Source organism: Osmerus mordax, chromosome 9 (genome assembly GCF_038355195.1).
Source record: "Osmerus mordax isolate fOsmMor3 chromosome 9, fOsmMor3.pri, whole genome shotgun sequence".
In the NCBI taxonomy this organism is placed as follows: domain Eukaryota; kingdom Metazoa; phylum Chordata; class Actinopteri; order Osmeriformes; family Osmeridae; genus Osmerus; species Osmerus mordax.
Genome location: NC_090058.1, coordinates 9,477,431 through 9,495,507, shown reverse-complemented (window position 1 = coordinate 9,495,507; position 18,077 = coordinate 9,477,431). Strand labels below are relative to the sequence as shown.

The window sequence follows — 18,077 nt, the reverse complement described above, 5'->3', positions numbered from 1 at the left end:
ATTTAAACTCAAGCTTGTGTGGTGCGTCCCTGTATTCAATGCCACAGCCTAAACTTTATGTCAAAAGAAACGTTTTTAATTTCTGGCGCATTCAAACAATCACCTCAGTGAAGTTTGGCTAGCAACAGCAGCTAGGCTAGCTTGCTCGTAGCATAATTCAGCTTCTCCACACAGGGCTCTAGACTGAGACCAAAAAGTCGCGTTTGACGGCATATTTTCAGTTAGCAGATGGTACCGTTTGAATCGCGATTCCATCTGAAAAATACTGCCGGTGACAACGTTGTTAGAATAGCTTGTCTCAAAGGGGGTTCAGCTTGTTTCATATTAAATGGACCCATCTGCAACCGACGCAAGCAAGCACACCCTACAAATTGTACCCTCTCTAGTTTTTGTTACATTTTGTTACATCTTGTTTAGATAAGGGGGAGGGGGGGGCCTCCCTCCACATACACCACCAGATGCCACTGTAGAGCAGAGTAATGACACCGCGAATACGGACGTTTATCATCATTATTATTTTGTATTATTATTAGGAGGCCCCTGATTGGTCGATGCCCCGGGCTTAAGCCCAGGTAAACCCGTGCATTAAGGCGCTACTGGGTTCGGCATATCCCCTCAAGGCAGACTATCACACCGTACGTATCTCTGATGTCATATGTCACGCTTGTATAATAGTTATCCTTCAGCTAATTGCTGTGTATCGATGCTTTGCACCCAGGGCCGGATTAACAATTTTCTGTGCCCTGGGCAACAAGGTTGTATTTGATGTGATGCTCGTTACGGATGTCCAAAATTAATGCGAGCGCGCGAGCGAATTTTTTGGGCCTTTATTTGTGTCACGGCTGTACTGAGGACCTAAACGCACTACACACAAGGTTTAGGACGTGCGCAGACTTTTGAGAGAAGGATGGGGAGGACGGTTGAGGTTAACTGGTGGATGGTGGAGCGGGGTACCGGTAGGACTGGAGGACTGGAAGCGGTGATCTGGTGGTGGAACAAGAACAAAGGTCAGCACAAAAAACAGGCATAGACTAGTCCAAAACACGGAAAGCCAGGAATACAGACGTGGGGGTCGGTGATACAACACATTGGCGAGTAGTGGGTGACAATCCGGGGTTTAAGAGCTGTGGTGGTGATGAGGGAATGAGCCGCAGGTGAGGTGAGTACCGGGAGGGAGTGAAGAAGCGGAATGGATGACTGGACCTGGAAGAAACGGACTAACACCCGGTCTGGCCTAGGCCGGGGACATGACAATTTCAGCGCAAAATAGTTTTTTGAGCTTTATGTAAAATAAACATTTTACAAGCCGTTTTTCAATTGGTAAAATCTTGGCAGACAGTAGGTAAGAAAGTAACAGCTAGCTGGCGCAGTTACTTGTAAAATGCATAGATAATGTTTAACAGTAAAATCTCAATCTAGCTTGCACCTAACTAAGTTAACATATTTGAGTGTGCTAACATTAGCAATAACGTCAGCAAGTTTGAGGTGTATGCATAGGCTAACCATTAAATTAGCAGCACATTTCCCGTATTTAACAATGATTAAACATGGACTTACCTGAAAGTGATGCACGGGCACCATCTCGCAGTCTCTTTCTTTCTTTTTTCCTTCTCCTGACTCCTGTTATCGTTTTAAGCCCATTTTAGAAAAGTTGACCTAGCCTACTGTCAAAGTTCGTCAGCCCACTGAGGGAAGGGCACCCACAGCGAGTTTGGGAAGTTGAGTGTGTAGCCTTTGTTTTGGTTTGTTTTGGGGGGGGGGGGGGGGGCACCATCGTAACTTTTTGTGAGCATTTAAATAGGATACATCTCTTGTTCTGCCTGTTTTGTAAAATACATGTCTAATATTTCTATACTAAAATAATATCGGTATTATAAGTATTATAACTATGATGATTTTTCAGTTGGCTATTCTTTGGTGCCCCCTCAGGAGTTGGTGCCCTACGCACAGTGCGTAGTGAGCGTTATGGGAGCGGCGGCACTGGCTACTACTAGACTACACAAACACTGTTTTTGATGTGATTTTAACATAACATTTTGATCGAACGAGTTGTAATAAAGTACTCACATTAAGGAAAGTTAGTACTGCGTTCATAACGTGATGTAACATTTTAGTTGACATTGTCCAGGGCCCCTTAGATGTAATGTGCCCCTGGGCAAGTGCCCAGTTGCCCTAATGGTTAATCCGGCCCTGTTTGCACCCTACTTGTGGGCGTGACCCTCAACGTGTCAGGGATCTGCTGGTTTATCTGTCTTTCAATTTACAAGAAACTGCTTTAAGTTTCGTTTCTGACTGAGTGAGTCAGCTGGCACGCCATAGATTTCATTTGTCAGGAAAGGCTAGGACTGGACACTATAAAAACCAGAGCCTCAAACGATCTTTACAGAAGACGAAATGGGACTTGGGGGTGAGTATATCCTTAGCGCCTATTTTTGGGACCGCATTTAAGTATGCATTTAGTCATGTCTGCATATCAGTTTTCATATTAATGTTTGCCTCCTATTGTCTGTTTAGTGATGATCATTGGAGCAGTGGCAGGTGCAGGTAAACAGTTACAACATATTATTAAAATCAACAGAATGTAGCTAACTATTTAATAATGCATCATTCACGTAGGCCGAGTTAACCAATTTGTCGAAGATTATTCATTTCTGAGTTCAAATCTGAGTTTGACAGACTTATTGGGCATTATGTTTTACTCTGTTCGAACTTGAGTTAGCATACTCATCAATTGAATTTCTGGATGTCTGACAAAACAAATAGGGGAGACCGGGGAGCGAGATGAAGTTAGTTTCATATTCGACATTCGTATCACATTCGGAAGACGCTACTTTGCAGCGTCGAGTTATGGACCGGGTGAAAACTAAACCGTACAATTTAGAAAATGTATGTGTTTCTTTATATTTATATGGATATAAAACCTCAAACTGTCACCATATTATTCTAGTAATGTCTGGCCTACTTCCACAACCTTTACTTTTTCAATTACATTTCAAACAAAATATAATTTTGGGATTAGGGATAGGGTTACTGTTAAAATATACATTATTTCTAGTGAATTGCATAAAACATGTTATTAAATGATTAATTGCTTAAAATATACTATTAACTGTTCAAATAGTTTCTATTGGTTGCTTTATTTCGTGTATCATGCATTTTAACATTGTGCCAACCAACCCCATATTGGCACAAAAGCACAACATTACTTTAATCACAAATCACCACATTTTAGAAAATATTTGTGTACATTTAAACATATTTAATTATAGCTTAGACCATATCGTTTCGTTTGCTGCTGGTTAGAATATTGCAGATTGCGAAATATATGGCAGACAGTGAAAAGTGTGCCAACCAACCCCGGTCTCCCCTACACAAAAAGGAGTCTGCTGGAACTTATGGATTTACATATCCTGTTTATGCAAATCAGGGAGCAAATAATGTATTCTGTCCCCTCTTTCAAGGTGGGGCCATAGTCCTGGCACCAGCTGCCTTGGGAGCAGTAGGCTTCACTGCTGCCGGCATTGCTGCCAATACCATGGCTGCCGGTATGATGGCCGCAGCCGCTACCGCCAACGGAGGTGCAGTGGCAGCTGGATCGACTGTGGCTTTGCTGCAGTCTATAGGTAGGCCTTCCGACTGTAACGTTTCAATGTTTGTGTGATGATAAATCAATGTGCACAATACTTGGATTAGACAAACATTGTTAATAAATATATAAAGAGAGAAGATGTATAATAGTAATTCAATCGTATATTTGAGAGTACACAATAGTTTTGTGTTCTATATCCTGTTCTGTGTTAATTGCCTCCCTGACAGTGTGTGTTGTTTCCCAAGGTGCTGCAGGCTTGGGTGCAGCTGCTACAGCAGCAGTGGGCAGTGCCGGAGCAGCAGTGGGCAGTGTCGGAGCAGTGGGCATCTGGACGGCTGCAGCTGCAGCCGTCCAGATGCTGTTCTCATCTGACCATCCCAACTCACTATTCCACCTTGAAGGAGTAGACTCCTGCAGACATGAAGGCTATTATTATTCTCTTGTTGCTCAATGCAGCAGCACTTTTTGACGTATTACTCATATGTACTATTTTAAGAGGAAAACTAGTGCATGACTGCATTTTTTTATTTTATTTAAGACACTTTTTATATAATTAAACATTTAGCACTGTAATTCTTTGAATTCTTCATTTTACGAGTGCAATGAATGAGTTATGTGTAATTCTTTCATTATTAGTTGAAATGATGGTTATGAATGTCTACTGGTCTATGGCTTTGGTGAGCCCCAGGGTCAAGAGATGTTTTTTTAAATGATCTCCCAATTAAACTCATATTTCCAGATTACTTAAATATGACTCCCCCTAGAGCAGTACTACATTGGAAGGAAAATTACACTAACTTTTCTTTCACAAAATAAATTCCACAGTAAATCTATGCTCCCTTGGCACATCCTACAAGAAACATCATAATTTCCTTTGTCAAGAAAAGCAACTATAAACCCTAGCCTGAATCGAGCTCTACAGACCAGTGAAATTGATCTTTATGAGTTTATCTACTGTACTGCAAATAAAATGACTTCACTAACTAGACCTTTGAGTCCTCTGAAAGATTTAATCTGCTGACATCTATGATGTAATATTACACAAGGCCTGATTGGAATATTTATATATGATTCATCTCTTTGTAGAGATCAGGTTATGTCTGTTTCCAATCATGCCTAACAACCCAAAATAACCTATTTGTTTTTTAACTATGGTGAATCTTCCTCGACTTTTAGTAACCTAGGAACATTTAATAAACAAAACAGTACACTGCTCTACAGTATTTTAACAATCATAAAAATTCAAGCACTTGCTGAAATGCTGTACTTTGAGTTTTGGAGTTCAATATGCGTCCACTGTCATGTTTGTGTCCAGTGTATAACTATGTTGTTTGATTCCAACATACACGTTTATTCTTTGGGAGCCTGAGGTTCAAACAGATATCCACTGATGTACTCACACACTGGAGAGATTAGAGTCGTAATGCAGCACTTTTGCTTCAATTTCAAAAACATGTAAATTACTAGCCATAACACATAACACCCCATGTTCTAGTTGCTTGACTGAGATTAGACTGGAGCATCACACGCAGACTGCTAATGGCAAACAAGCTCCTGCTCTGCTATGCCACTATGGAAACTCTAAAGCAGTACTCCATGATGTCAACTACACAAAACAAGAATACACATCTTTCTACTTCCTTCCTTTAATGATATCATCCATGACATTTAAGAGCATTGACATTGCAACCATAATTGCTTCATAAATACATGATGTGAAGGGATCACTTCCAGATCTTTGAGGAGAGCCATCTCACTCCTTCTCCAGTTGCAGCCCCCAGACTGCCCAGTGCTACTGTTGCAGTGCCAGACAGCCCTGCAGCAGCTAGGAAGAACACCCACAGTACATCAGGTACATGCATGCATGTAGAAGACATCACACAAACAACCTCCAAAACAGTTTACCATTAGAAAACCAGGATATATCTATAATAGGTTAACGGGTGTCAAATCCTTACAGTTGACTGTGATACAGCCGTTACATGGTATTAGTGTTATGATTTGAACGTTACCTGCCGACTGCAGACAAGCCACCAAGCCACCTGCTGCTACCCCACCTCCATTGGCTACAGCTGCAGTAGACATCAAGGATGCAGCTGTGGACCCAGCAGCAATCCCACCAGGAGTGAAGCCAAACATTCCCAGGGCCACAGGGCCCATGAGTACTGCTGCCCCTGTTACCCAGAATAAACAAAATGAAGTAGCCCTTCTGTGTTAAATTACCAGCATACTTCATTGGGTTATACATTGTAAAGTGTTCCTTTTTATTATAGCTTGCATAGATCGGCACTGCCATACAAAAACGAAATGGCACCAAGGCCTATTTATTTTGGTGGAAGCAAGTAACAAGAGTTCGATAGTATTTTTTACAGTGGGCTATATAATACATCACCTGCTCCAACTGTAATTGCAATCACGTGTCCTAGAAAAAGCAGAGTGTTTGAGAGTGAGAGATCCACACTGGAGAAAATCTATCAATCATATTTCCAAAAAGGGTAACTTACCTGCTACCATTTTCTTTATGTGCTAAAAGATCAAATGAAAATGATACAGATCAAACGATAGTAAGAAACAGTTTTGATCAATTTCTTTTTGCTAACTTGCAGTGTGCGAAATACCCGTCAATATTATATTTAATACCGATTTAAATTTGCTCAATATGCAGTAGGCAGGGACGGACTGGGAGTAAAAATAGGCCTTGGACTTTGATCTAGACCGGCCCACCAGAACCGGCCCCGTATACGCCACCAAAGTGCCCTGCTAATGCATGCACATTCTGGGTTTTGATGTGATGCTAGTAGGGAGTTCTTCAGTTAATGCGAGCGCGCATGTCGCGCGAGCAAAATGTTTTGGCTGATTTGAGCGAAAAAAGGTTTTTGGAGCTTTAAGTAAAATAAACATGGCGCTACCGATGGTCAGTCCGCTACTGGCAGTACTGGCGATATGCTATTATTCTAGTATTCTACTATTATTCTATATGGTAGGCTAGTATTCGTAAAGCAATACCAACATGGATGCACATTGTTTTATAACAAGTGTTACACCGACCTATTAGACTACAGTACGGTAGCTGCGGACCTACATAGCTCTAGCTACAACTGACTTTTTCAGTTTGATACAATACATTTCAATTAGATGTACAAACTCGAACGAAAGCTACATACCAAGATAAGTTGATCAATATATGATTATTTAAACCTACTTCTCGTTTCACCCAAGCACAAAGAAGAACAATCAATATAAGATATTTGACCCAAGCGTAGCACCAGAGCCTAACCAACTTGTGACAGTGAGACAACCACGGACACGTCACTACCTATTGAATCACATCCGTATTTTCTTTATTTGTGGATCAAAATAGACATATTTTCCGACTAAAAGTTGCATTACACTGCTACCCTTTTTTTTTGAATCTCTACTAAATGTCTGTTTTTTAACCTTTACTCTATTCAAAAAATGTATTTCATACTCTTACTGCATAATTGTGTTCAGCCTGTCTGCACCGCTCGACATCGAGTTTCAACTCAATTGGCATAATGTGAAGACCTCTGTGGTATTACTTGTAAAAAGGACTGTACAAATACAATTTTATTTGCCTAATTTAGAAATGTTTTAATGCATGCATTTAAATACTGGGCTCGTTGTAGTCACCACTGGGGCATATCATCCTTATTAGTTGTTTCTGTTGATGCTTAGATTTATTGCTTTGCACTCAGGGCCTTTAGAAATCATTTTAACAGATTTTTCTTAAATAAATAATGGTTGAATGAAGATAAATCCAGTTTTATACTGTACAGAGTGACACACCTAGTGATAAACCCGGGCATCACGTGACTGTTCATCACCTGGCAACAACTGCTTGCAAATTGCATACAAAAGTGGGTAGGGAGGGAGTGAGACATGTAAAGTTAGCGTGAGTCTAAAAGATAATACTTCTGTCTTAAAGTTCGTGCATTAGAAGAAAATGATCAAAAACACAATTAAGATATATGCCCGCGTCAAACCCTCAAAGAAAATATCCTCGGTGAGTACAGAGATAATAGTCTACATTAGATGTGGCCGTAAAGAAAGTCTTGCAACAAGGGGTGTGCGCTGCTTCAAGCTAGTATGTAGCTAGCATCCCATACAGAGATGGGTCATCATGACGCGTTTTTCAGCCAGGTGATGCAGATAGCAAACTAACGTTGTGGTGACATAAAAAAGGGGACAAAGTAATCTTAGAAGGTGTAATTTATGGACCGACTTGGTTTCTGTACCGACATGGTCTTTTGTTTGCTTTTATTAGGTGTACACTGTGGACAATGATGAGCAGACAGTCTGTAATTTGGAATTTGTGGTGCCTAAGGACTTGGCTTCTGGCTTCATTAACAACAACAAGGAGAGTTACAAGTTCAGGTGATGTACAACACCGGCAGCGTTATCTATCATTGTTCATTTCTGGAGTACAATTGACGGGCTATCAATATCAGTGTAGCAACTTTGTTTTCGCTTTACCTTCAGGTTCCAAAAGGTGTTTGATTATACAGTCAATCAAGAGGAGATTTTTCAAACTATTGCTAAGCCTGTTGCAGACAGGTGGGACTTTTTAATAGCTTGCTCCTAAACTAAATTTCCCATAATTAAATTATATACAGTAAACTGTATGGGCCTAGGTCCGTGCAAAGTAAAACCAGGGTGAAATAGCAGTGATTAAATATTATCCATGTTTAACTTGAAAAGGGTATTGTAGTTTGTTACAGTAGTTTGTTATATGTTTTTCTTGGTAGAGTATTGGCGGGATACAATGGTACCATCTTTGCTTATGGCCAGACTGGTAGTGGTAAGACTTTCACCATCACAGGAGGTGCAGAGCACTACAACGACCGGGGCATCATTCCCCGGACACTGTCTTACATCTATCAGCAATTCAGCCAGGTCAGTCTTTAATAAATCATCTGCTATGTTGTACTGGAATACAGTTATTTTGCACAAAACCCAATTTTGAATGATTTTGGTACACTATACCAGCTTTAACATACAGATGATGAATTAACATGCCTAGAGTGGAAGTTATGCAAGTAAGAAATCTAAAACATAGTGTTGTGACTGATTTGTCCATAGAATAAAAATAATAACATGGTGTACACCACACATATATCTTACCTGGAGATCTACAATGAAGTGGGTTATGACCTGTTGGACCCCCGACATGAAGCCTCACATCTAGAGGACCTACCGTAAGTATTGATCCTTGTTTTTCACTTTTTACTTGCCTCAAAATCTGTTTTTCCTCACATTGGGATCTTAATAATGTATAATGCATTCAAACTAAATATGAATACAGAAAATACATAGTCTTCTTTTGTATTGATAGTGTAATATTCTGAACTGTGTGTAATAATTGAACTGCTCTTATTCTGTTATTCTGTATTCATTGAGAAAAAAACAAAACAAAAGTTTCAAGAGACGTACCAAGTAAAATGTTCACGCTCTTTTATAATTGGTATTATTATGGGTTCTGTAAATAGAAAGGTGACCATCATGGAGGATCCTGATCAGAACATTCATCTAAGGAACTTGTCCCTCCAACACTCAGGGAACGAAGAAGAGGCTCTTAATCTGCTTTTCCTGGGGGATACTAATCGCATGATTGCAGAAGTAAGTTGAATAATAATAATGATTAGGCTAATCAATTTATTCAGGAGTTAGAAGTTTGTTACATGGGGATGTTGCAGAACAATAAAATAAAATATTTCCAATTTCTGTATTTATCGTATGTCTTTGTAAAATGTCTTTTCATTAGTGATATTTCTCTCCAGACACCTATGAACCAGGCATCCACACGCTCCCATTGTATCTTTACTGTGCACATTTGTGGGCGTGAGCCAGGAACTGCCCTTGTGCGGCGTTCCAAACTGCACCTGGTGGACCTGGCAGGGTCAGAGAGAGTAGGCAAGACTGGAGTGGGTGGACAACAACTTACTGAAGCCAAGTACATCAACCTCTCTTTGCACTACCTAGAACAGGTCTGAGTCAGGTCTATTCCATTGATAGTGTAAATTCAGTTTATTTGTTATATATATATATATATATATATATATATATATATATTCATCAGATTACTAGGCATTTAATGGACTGACCATATTAGTTCAACTCAATTCATAGTGTATTAGTTATATTTGGCAAACAATTTTGTTCATTTAACGTTCATTTTGTAGCATTTGGATTTATGTAACAACTCTTATGTTTGTATCAACAAATCAATTATTATGTTTTCCTTCCCATTCCACAGGTGATTATTGCTCTGTCAGAGAAGAACCGCTCTCACATCCCCTACAGAAACTCCATGATGACGTCTGTACTGAGAGACAGCCTAGGGGGAAACTGCATGACCACAATGATAGCCACTGTTTCTGTGGAAAAAAAGAATGTTGAGGTAAGACACATTTTCATAATCTGACCAAATAGCCCTGTATGTTAATTTGATTGAATGTATACAGTCTGTATTTAGAAATGTTTTACATAAAAAATGTGTTTTCTACTGATGGTAGTTTCAATTTTTTATTTTATCAGTAAGGCAAAAACAACCCTGCATAATTGTATATTTACATTTACATTTAGTCATTTAGTCAGTATATAAACATGTTATATTGACATGTTTAGTGTGTGTGTGTGTGTGTGTGCTGTTTGTGTCACTTGTGTGGACTGTGCTACTGCCTCTTGGATAGGTCATCATTGTAAATGAGAATTGGTCCTCAATTGATTTTACCTGGTTAAATAAAGGTCATATAGTGTTAAATGTCCACTATGTGCAACATCTTTAGTGGTACATCCTGTCATCCATACTTACTAAAATGTATGCTAGAGGTTGATGTAAAGAATCAGGGACTCTCTAAACCATCTGTTTATGTTGCAGGAATCCATCTCAACATGTCGCTTTGCTCAGCGTGTAGCTCTTATCAAGAATGAAGCTGTGCTGAATGAAGAGCTGGACCCTGCCCTGGTATGTTGTCAGACTAGAATAATGGAGCACTTTTTCCTAATGACAAAGGTCTTCTGCTTTGCTGTATAGTTACTAATCAGCCAGGTAAGTCATAGCCTCTTCACACCCCGACAACATGGTGTTCCTGGTCCCTTGCTGTCCATCTGCCTGGATGTCCTGTGATGCTGTGCCAATCCCAAGCTCCCAGCCCCGTGGCTAACACCGCAAGAACTGACGTGCCAACTCTGAGAACTGAGTTGAACCCTGTATATGTAGTTTTCAACAACCATTTGCAAATCTTTATTCTCTACTCTTGTTGTATAACTACGTTTCGCTTATGCTCTACACCCCTATGTCACCAACCATCTTTGGAGGAGGAAATCCTTCACCGAATTGCGGAAGGGAGTGACAAACAATGACAGTTTGTTGTATTATTTGATCTGGCCATTTAAATCTGATGCCTGTGATTCGTCTTTCAGCTGATTGGACGTTTGAAGAGGGAGATTCAATCCTTGAAAGAAGAAATCATCCTGCTGACAGGGGAGCAGAGGGAGGATCAGTTAACACCAGATGAGATCCAAACGTATGTCGTTGTTTATAACTTTTATGGACTTTGAGAAACAGATGCTTTCTGTGTGGGGCGGTCCATTGTTTGTCCATGGACATAGCATAGTGGTGAGTTTTGTGCAAACCTTATTCTAAAGGTTTAAATTTGCCAACATAAAGGAGGGGTGGAGACACGTGAACACTAGTGGTGTCCTTGTCATGTGATTATCACATCTGTAGCAACGGTGTCAATGTACAAGTGGTCTGTCTTCAGAGCAACATCTCAAACGGCTATTACAATGCTCTCACAAAAACAGTAATATTGGAAAAAAATAAAAAATAAATGTTCACTTATTCATGGTTTTAAATCTTGGTGCATTGAGAAACTGACCCTCAACTTTGAGTTAATTGGAAAATACCTCTCAGTAATCTTTGAAGATTACTGAGTTTGTCAGTGTGTATCTGTGTGTGTGTCTCCCAGGTTGGAGGAGCTGGTCAAAGCGTTTCTAGATGACCCTGATCCAGAAGTCTCATTGGGATTGGGGCCAGATATGAGAAAAATTAATTTCTGCTTTTCTTTGTTGAAGGTATTCACTCCTTTGTTTGTTTGTTTCCCCTTATCTGACATTTGTTGATCATAGTGACACTTTTGACAGAGTATATTATTTAGAAGTTTGAAGATTTCAATGTATATTTGGAAAACGATTATGCCTGGCCAGTCAAGTTTTTCAACAACAAATTTTACAAACCATTTTCCCTTTTATTTCTTACATAAACACAGTGTATGTGATATATGTATTTGTCTGCAGGTAATGGTACAAGAGAGGCTGTCTGGTCAAAGTGGGAGTGGAGATCATTCCTCTTCTGGATGTATTGGAATGTCAGAGCCACAGGATAGTCACCATTTAATTGAACTTACCAAGCTGAAGGAGGCTTTAACACATCGTGATAATGAAATTAGTATCCTGCCTAATGTGCCCTGTGTTGGCAAAGTTACCACTTCTTTAAATCCAACAATTTAGATTCTCTTTCAGCATGTCAGTTTGTGTGTGGTCTAGACAGGAGACCGTTGTCGTTGGTCCATTGCAGTCACTTTGATTGGTTGGCATCTATTCATTCACAACAACCATACAGATAAGAACTTGACTTATGAGAATGAGAGATGAGAGCAGATGACCAACTTTTCCTTAAACCTAAGCAAAACAGGTATCCTTGTGAACATGCTGAAAAGGGAGAAAAAGAGAAATCAAGATGCTGCTGCTCAACTGGCCACAATGTCCAATAGCTGCAACCTACCTTCTCAGAGAGTATTGGAGTTGTCTACATCATCACAGGCAAGTTCAGAGGACATCTTGACCGAACATGAAGCATTGACTACTCTACACAAGAGAAGAGGTAATGAGCACTAATCTTTCTGCTTTTTGATTTGAATGGTTCTTTCATGTCAATACAATTTGACACATTGTGTTGGCCATTGGCAATGTTGCAAAGGGGTGGTCATTTTCAGGAGGAAATCATTTTTTTCCCCTGATTAGTACATGAAGTCAAACGTTAAATGTTTTTCAATTTTTATTATTTGTATTCATATTTTTCTTTTATACATATTGCAGTCTGCTTACTTTTGGTAGTTTGCTTCTCAATGGATTCAGACTTTTTCTCAACTTAACAGCGCACGTGCTGTGACCCCTTGGGGTCTGCATCATGGGTAAATCTCGCTGGGGTTCGGATGTAGCAAACAGCGGGTTCATCATATTTATATTTATATAAATATGAAATATATATATTTGCTTAGCAAGTCGTCTTAACATGACTAATAGATGTTGTTTCATTTGGTGTAAACATTAGAAAATGTACATTCAGTTAAATTATGAAAATGATAGCATGTATACTATGATGTCCCTTGTGATGATGCCCAAATCAATGGAGTGCAATGTTCTCCTTCCCTGTCAGGTCCAGTGCTGTCTATTGGCGCACAGGAGGCCTTTGAGATCTTCAAGAGGGACAACGAAGATCGTATAACTATTGAGAAAAACAAAGCTCTTCTTAAACAGAGGTTAAACTCAGCTGTGTCCTTCATAATAGTTATTTATAACAGTTATTTATTGTTTATACTAGGCTAATTAACTCTGGACTACTGTATTTTGTATTAGTACTCATGTAGCTAAGATTCAGGTCCTCGTTCATATATCACTGCAAGGTCTTGTATCTCTTTGACAGGAAATGTATCTAATAATGTTTTAGGTACTCTTCTTATACTTTTGGTGTACTTTTTCACTAATATGTCACTGAGACCATCAACCTTAAACTGATGTGGTTCTCTGCAGGTTTACAGAGGCCAAAGTGAATGGGGAGCAGTTGAACGGATCCAGAACCAAAGTCAGTAAGTCAGCCTTCAGCTCTGATCTTACACTGTAGCCATGTTCTTTTCAACACATGAAACCTAGTGCAACACATACTAAAATTAGACCCGTGCAAGAGCCAAAATCTATCTATGTATCTCTGTATCTAGTCTCATTCCATTTTCACCTTTCTCCCAGGTGAGTTGAAAAAGCAATTGGAGAGGCACAGGATGCAGAGAGCAGCACATGGTAGGTTGTACACCTAATCAAACACTGGCCAATTCTCAACAACATTTTGTCAACCTATGAATAGAAGGATAGCTTAATAGTCATAAGCTTGATGCATGAATCATGCACATTCAATCGTGCACAACAAGAACTCCTTGCATCATAGTTTCTATGGATTTTCCTGTCAATATGGATTTTCCCATTATAATTGCGTCATGTTAATTGCCAAAATTAGACTCACTGTTCTCAGAGCTCCACATGACAAAAACAATTACTTGTAATTAAAAAGTGCATCTTACTCCTGCTGTCCAGTGGTGCATTTAATTATCTATCTCTTTAAGTGCACTCCTTACACAAGAACTGGCTAAAGAGGAACAGGGGGAAATAATCTGTTGAGTTTTTCCAGAGATTTGACGGGTGGTGTAGTCAACAATTACAGCTAACAGCAGTTTCATACAAGGCCAAAAGAAATGTTGTACAACACAGTTTTAGGTTTTGTCTGTCTTTTTTCAAGCACAGCACACAGGAAAGGGTATAAAATAAAATGGTTTGGAGACCACAATCTGAATTGTAAAACTCCAAACATCATGTGATGCAGGTTGGGAGGTCCACTTAAGTAGCAACAGGGCCATCAAAAAGTAAGCAACAGGCTGCAGGGTATTTTGCTGCCACGAAAAACATTTAGCCAAGGTAACCTTTTCACTTTATTTTCAGAGAATTTACAAATTAACTGGTGTAAGCAGCAGCAGTCTCACACAAGCTGCTTGGGGGTGTCTAACACTGGGGAAATCCCAGCTTGCCTTGCTATATCTCTTATGTTGTTTCCCATAACCAGCGTAATGCCAAACACCAACCTCATAAAAGGGAATGTATTTTGCTTTTGGGAACTTGACCTACTGTACCACATCATTACTCAACACTGCCCACACATAATTCACTGCATGTTTACCCTAGGTTTAACAGCGAGTCAAACCTTAATTACATCAGAGGTTGAGGAGGTTGATCAAATGGAAGAAAGTCTCTGCAAACAGATTGAAAAAGAGAAAAAAATGTAAGTGTTTATAATTTCATGTGGGGTTTATGTCTTACAGACATTCATTTGTTTTGTCTGATCGTGTGACTTTAATACAATACTCTCTCTATAAAGTTACAAAGACACCTTTGGCCGCCTGAAAGCTCTGAAGACAGAGATTGAACATCTGCAGCTATTGTTGGAGAGAGGGAAGGTCAAACTCCAGAGGGACTTCCAAGAGTGGTGGAGCCAGGAAACGTACAAACTAGAGGTTACTTACTTTCACATGTTTTGTGATAACCAAAAAACACGACCCAATATTTTCCTGGCATGTTAGCCAATTGTGTTTGTGTCTGAGCCCTTTGGGGTCAGTTCGAGGTCATGGATTTTTTTACAGTGAGGTATGGGGATTTATCATTGTCTTTGTAAGTGCAATAATGTATTGGAAAAGAAAATAAGGTATACAAGTTTACATTAAGGGTGTATTTACTGCCATGAAATGGTATGGGGGAGGTTGGGTTTTTCCTACTAACTCTTAATACCATTCAATTACATAGCAGTTTCTATGAACCTACAATGGTTTTACTTGATGGATCAATACATGGTAGTAACCTTACGATTTATAAAGGAACACACAGTTAATATTACATGACCTCCACAAGGCCTCTAGGTATTTTGATATAAAACACAGTTATTGTAATGTAAATAAAGGTATTCCAGCTATTTTCCATTTATAATGTATAGAAATAGCCATAATATTACTATTGGAAAGGTAAACATGGGGAGTCAGGTGGCTGAGCGGTGAGGGAATCGGGCTAGTAATCCGAAGGTTGCCAGTTCGATTCCAGGTCATGCCAACTGACGTTGTGTCCTTGGGCAAGGCACTTCACCCTACTTGCCTCGGGGGAATGTCCCTGTACTTACTGTAAGTCGCTCTGGATAAGAGAGTCTGCTAAATGACTGAATGTAAATGTAAACATTAAATAATTTAAAACATGTAAAATGATACGCTCCTCTATTGTTGTTTTTAACCAGACTTCAGAGCTCCAGTCTTCAGGGTCAAATATTTCTCCCAATGGTCAAACCTCAACATGGACCTCTCAGACATTAGAGCCCATCTCTCCTGACACTCCACTGACCAGGTAAGAATGCCAGGCATCCACCAGAATGGAACTATTATAAACCACGCCATGAAGTCTCCACCTGAATCTCAAATGGTATACTTAACAACAACAACAAAAATATATATATATATTAAGTACAACTTTGCCAGAACATTGCGCCTTAAACTTTGACCTTCTTGCTCAAACATCCGTCACAGTTTGTAGCTCGAAAGTTTTATATTGTTGCAAAAGTAAGTTGATAATAACATGTAGCAATGGTATTGAGATGCAGGGTCTGTTTTTGTGTCCCCATGTCAAGTTTGACTTCTTACACTGGCCACTGCCAGCCAACAGAGGGCAGTACAGTACTTGTCTTACATTTACATTTACATTTATTCATTTAGCAGACGCTTTTATCCAAAGCGACTTCCAAGAGAGAGCTTTACAAAGTGCATAGGTCACTGATCATAACAACGAGATAGCTACAAAACATTGCGAGTAGCCAAAACATGAAGCACACATTGTGAACAATCAAAGTAAGTGCCAAAGGGAAGAACCATAAGAGCATGTAGTTAAACAAGTTACAATTAAACAACATGAACTGCTATAAGTGCAAGTGTACCTGTGGAAAAAAAAAAAAGACAAGCAACAATAATAAAAAACAATATATCACAGCGAGTACAAACAATTTTAAATCAGTTACCACTAACCACAAGAGCAACAAGTCTCTGAGCAAGAGTCATTGTGATCCTTGAGGGAACTAACATCGGGTCAAGCGAACCATTCCTAAGTACCGTTGTACTCCCGGAACAAGTGCGTCTTGAGCCTTTTCTTGAAGGTGGAGAGACAGTCAGTGTCTCTGATGGAGGTGGGAAGTTGATTCCACCACTGGGGGGCCAGACAGGAGAAGAGCTTGTGTTGGGACCGGGCGGTCTTGAGCGGTGGGACCACCAGGCGGTTGTCTGAAGAAGACCGTAGGTGATGGGTGGGGGTGTAAAGCTGCAGGAGAGACTTGATGTAGACGGTGCAGTCCCGTTCACTGCTCGGAAGGTCAATACCAGGGTCTTGAATCTGATACTGTCTTGATATCTGATATTGTCTTAGTGTTGGTAATGTGGCCTATTTGTGTCATCGATGAAAGCATTTCAGAAAATAAGCTAGAACACAATATAGGCCAGAGATGTAGGTTGCAATGTTATATTTAAGGTGCCTGGATTCAGATGTAATGCGTTTTGATGGTTTGGTTTTGAAGGGGTAGAAATGTTAATATATAATCATTTATATAAGTCTTTTCACTTGTTACTGTATTAAAGGTTTCATTCAAATGTAATAGTGGAAGTAAGGCACTTCCCTCTGAATAGAGGAAAAGAGGGACTGGATAGAGGTAATATCTTGTCATGCTAATTTGTGTGTATTTCCTTTTAGAGTCTTGTCCACTTCTGAACTTCCACTCTCCTCCCTTCCCCTGACTGGGGACCAGCAGACAGATGCAGATATCCAGGCTTTCATCAGAGCCAGGCAACATCTGCTCAACAGGACCGGTACTGTGCAATGACAGAATTAATCACTCACTCGGGTACTCTCTCCATTGTCTGGTAAAATATGTGGTCTTTATGTGGGCTAACTATAACCATCGTACAGGAAATAAAAGATGAGAATACAAAGAAAACATACGAGAACATCCATGTGCCCACAGATGGTGGTGTGGTTACGATCTTTCTCTGAGAAGATTGCTGGAACCTTCTTCTTTTAACTGTCTCATTGAATACAATTATGGCATGAAAGAATGCTAGCTGATGTATATTATATACTAGGGATACACCAATATGAACATTCTGGTCCGAAACTGAAAATTCAGGATGCACTTGGCCTGAAATTGAAAATGACATATATATATATATATATATATATATATATATATATATATATATATATATATATATATATATATATATATATATATATATATATATATATATATATATATATATATATATGTAATTGTATTTATATAAGACACTCTGGTATATATCATAGGCTAAACTTGGTCTCTTGTGAACAAAAATGTGTGGGCTGTCACATGTTTACATGCGCAATCATGGTCAAAATCCGATCATTGTGGATGTTTGTGTACAATATCTTAATATATATTTAAATTATTATTATATTTAAGAATGTTTTAAGAAATGTCATTATTTTCCTGTACAATGTGTGTACATGCTTCAATAATAACCCTCTTTTAATTGATAACATATTCCCTCTTTGTTTTCCCCCTCAGGGCTTCCTCAATAATGAC

At 39.3% G+C, this 18,077-nt stretch overlaps 3 protein-coding genes across 4 annotated transcripts; 2 read left to right on the top strand and 1 right to left on the bottom strand.

Annotated features, from left to right (window-relative positions):
* The first annotated feature begins 2,309 nt into the window (after positions 1 to 2,309).
* On the top strand, positions 2,310 to 3,996 carry LOC136949101 (interferon alpha-inducible protein 27-like protein 2). Its single transcript, XM_067243307.1, has 5 exons — positions 2,310 to 2,407; positions 2,515 to 2,544; positions 3,462 to 3,623; positions 3,835 to 3,908; positions 3,991 to 3,996. Exons 1-5 carry the CDS (start codon positions 2,395 to 2,397, stop codon positions 3,994 to 3,996), a joined length of 285 nt encoding a protein of 94 aa, XP_067099408.1. The 5' UTR covers positions 2,310 to 2,394.
* A 1,223-nt stretch (positions 3,997 to 5,219) lies between these two features.
* LOC136949314 (interferon alpha-inducible protein 27-like protein 2A) lies at positions 5,220 to 6,899 on the bottom strand. Of its 2 annotated transcripts, none has more exons than XM_067243569.1 (5): positions 6,754 to 6,899; positions 6,094 to 6,115; positions 5,982 to 6,011; positions 5,602 to 5,763; positions 5,220 to 5,414 (listed from the first exon to the last, which is right to left on the bottom strand). In XM_067243569.1, the coding sequence occupies exons 2-5, from the start codon at positions 6,101 to 6,103 to the stop codon at positions 5,314 to 5,316; spliced, it is 303 nt and encodes a 100-aa protein (XP_067099670.1). In that variant the 5' UTR covers positions 6,104 to 6,115; positions 6,754 to 6,899; the 3' UTR covers positions 5,220 to 5,313. The 2 variants fall into 2 exon arrangements, with proteins under 2 accessions (XP_067099670.1, XP_067099671.1); XM_067243570.1 differs by having other exon boundaries at positions 6,792 to 6,880.
* Positions 6,900 to 7,480: 581 nt separating this feature from the next.
* kif6 (kinesin family member 6) lies at positions 7,481 to 17,618 on the top strand. The gene is made up of 20 exons (XM_067243125.1): positions 7,481 to 7,613; positions 7,875 to 7,984; positions 8,090 to 8,164; positions 8,356 to 8,503; positions 8,690 to 8,805; positions 9,097 to 9,226; positions 9,388 to 9,594; positions 9,864 to 10,007; positions 10,488 to 10,574; positions 11,033 to 11,136; positions 11,581 to 11,686; positions 11,909 to 12,059; positions 12,306 to 12,494; positions 13,050 to 13,152; positions 13,424 to 13,479; positions 13,637 to 13,687; positions 14,621 to 14,717; positions 14,814 to 14,949; positions 15,714 to 15,820; positions 17,207 to 17,618. Exons 1-20 carry the CDS (start codon positions 7,554 to 7,556, stop codon positions 17,334 to 17,336), a joined length of 2,307 nt encoding a protein of 768 aa, XP_067099226.1. The 5' UTR covers positions 7,481 to 7,553; the 3' UTR covers positions 17,337 to 17,618.
* Positions 17,619 to 18,077: the final 459 nt, after the last annotated feature.

Coding starts and splice junctions, on each gene's coding strand:
- LOC136949101 (XM_067243307.1), top strand. Junction 2,545..3,461: donor TGGAGCAGTGGCAGGTGCAG/GTAAACAGTTAC, acceptor CCCTCTTTCAAG/GTGGGGCCATAGTCCTGGCA. Junction 3,624..3,834: donor GGCTTTGCTGCAGTCTATAG/GTAGGCCTTCCG, acceptor TTGTTTCCCAAG/GTGCTGCAGGCTTGGGTGCA.
- kif6 (XM_067243125.1), top strand. CDS start 7,554: ATGATCAAAAACACAATTAAGATATATGCCCGCGTCAAACCCTCAAAG. Junction 7,614..7,874: donor CCTCAAAGAAAATATCCTCG/GTGAGTACAGAG, acceptor TGCTTTTATTAG/GTGTACACTGTGGACAATGA. Junction 13,153..13,423: donor AAAGCTCTTCTTAAACAGAG/GTTAAACTCAGC, acceptor GGTTCTCTGCAG/GTTTACAGAGGCCAAAGTGA.
- LOC136949314 (XM_067243569.1), bottom strand. Junction 5,764..5,981: donor TGCAATTACAGTTGGAGCAG/GTGATGTATTAT, acceptor TCTGGGTAACAG/GGGCAGCAGTACTCATGGGC. Junction 5,415..5,601: donor GGCTTGTCTGCAGTCGGCAG/GTAACGTTCAAA, acceptor TGTTCTTCCTAG/CTGCTGCAGGGCTGTCTGGC.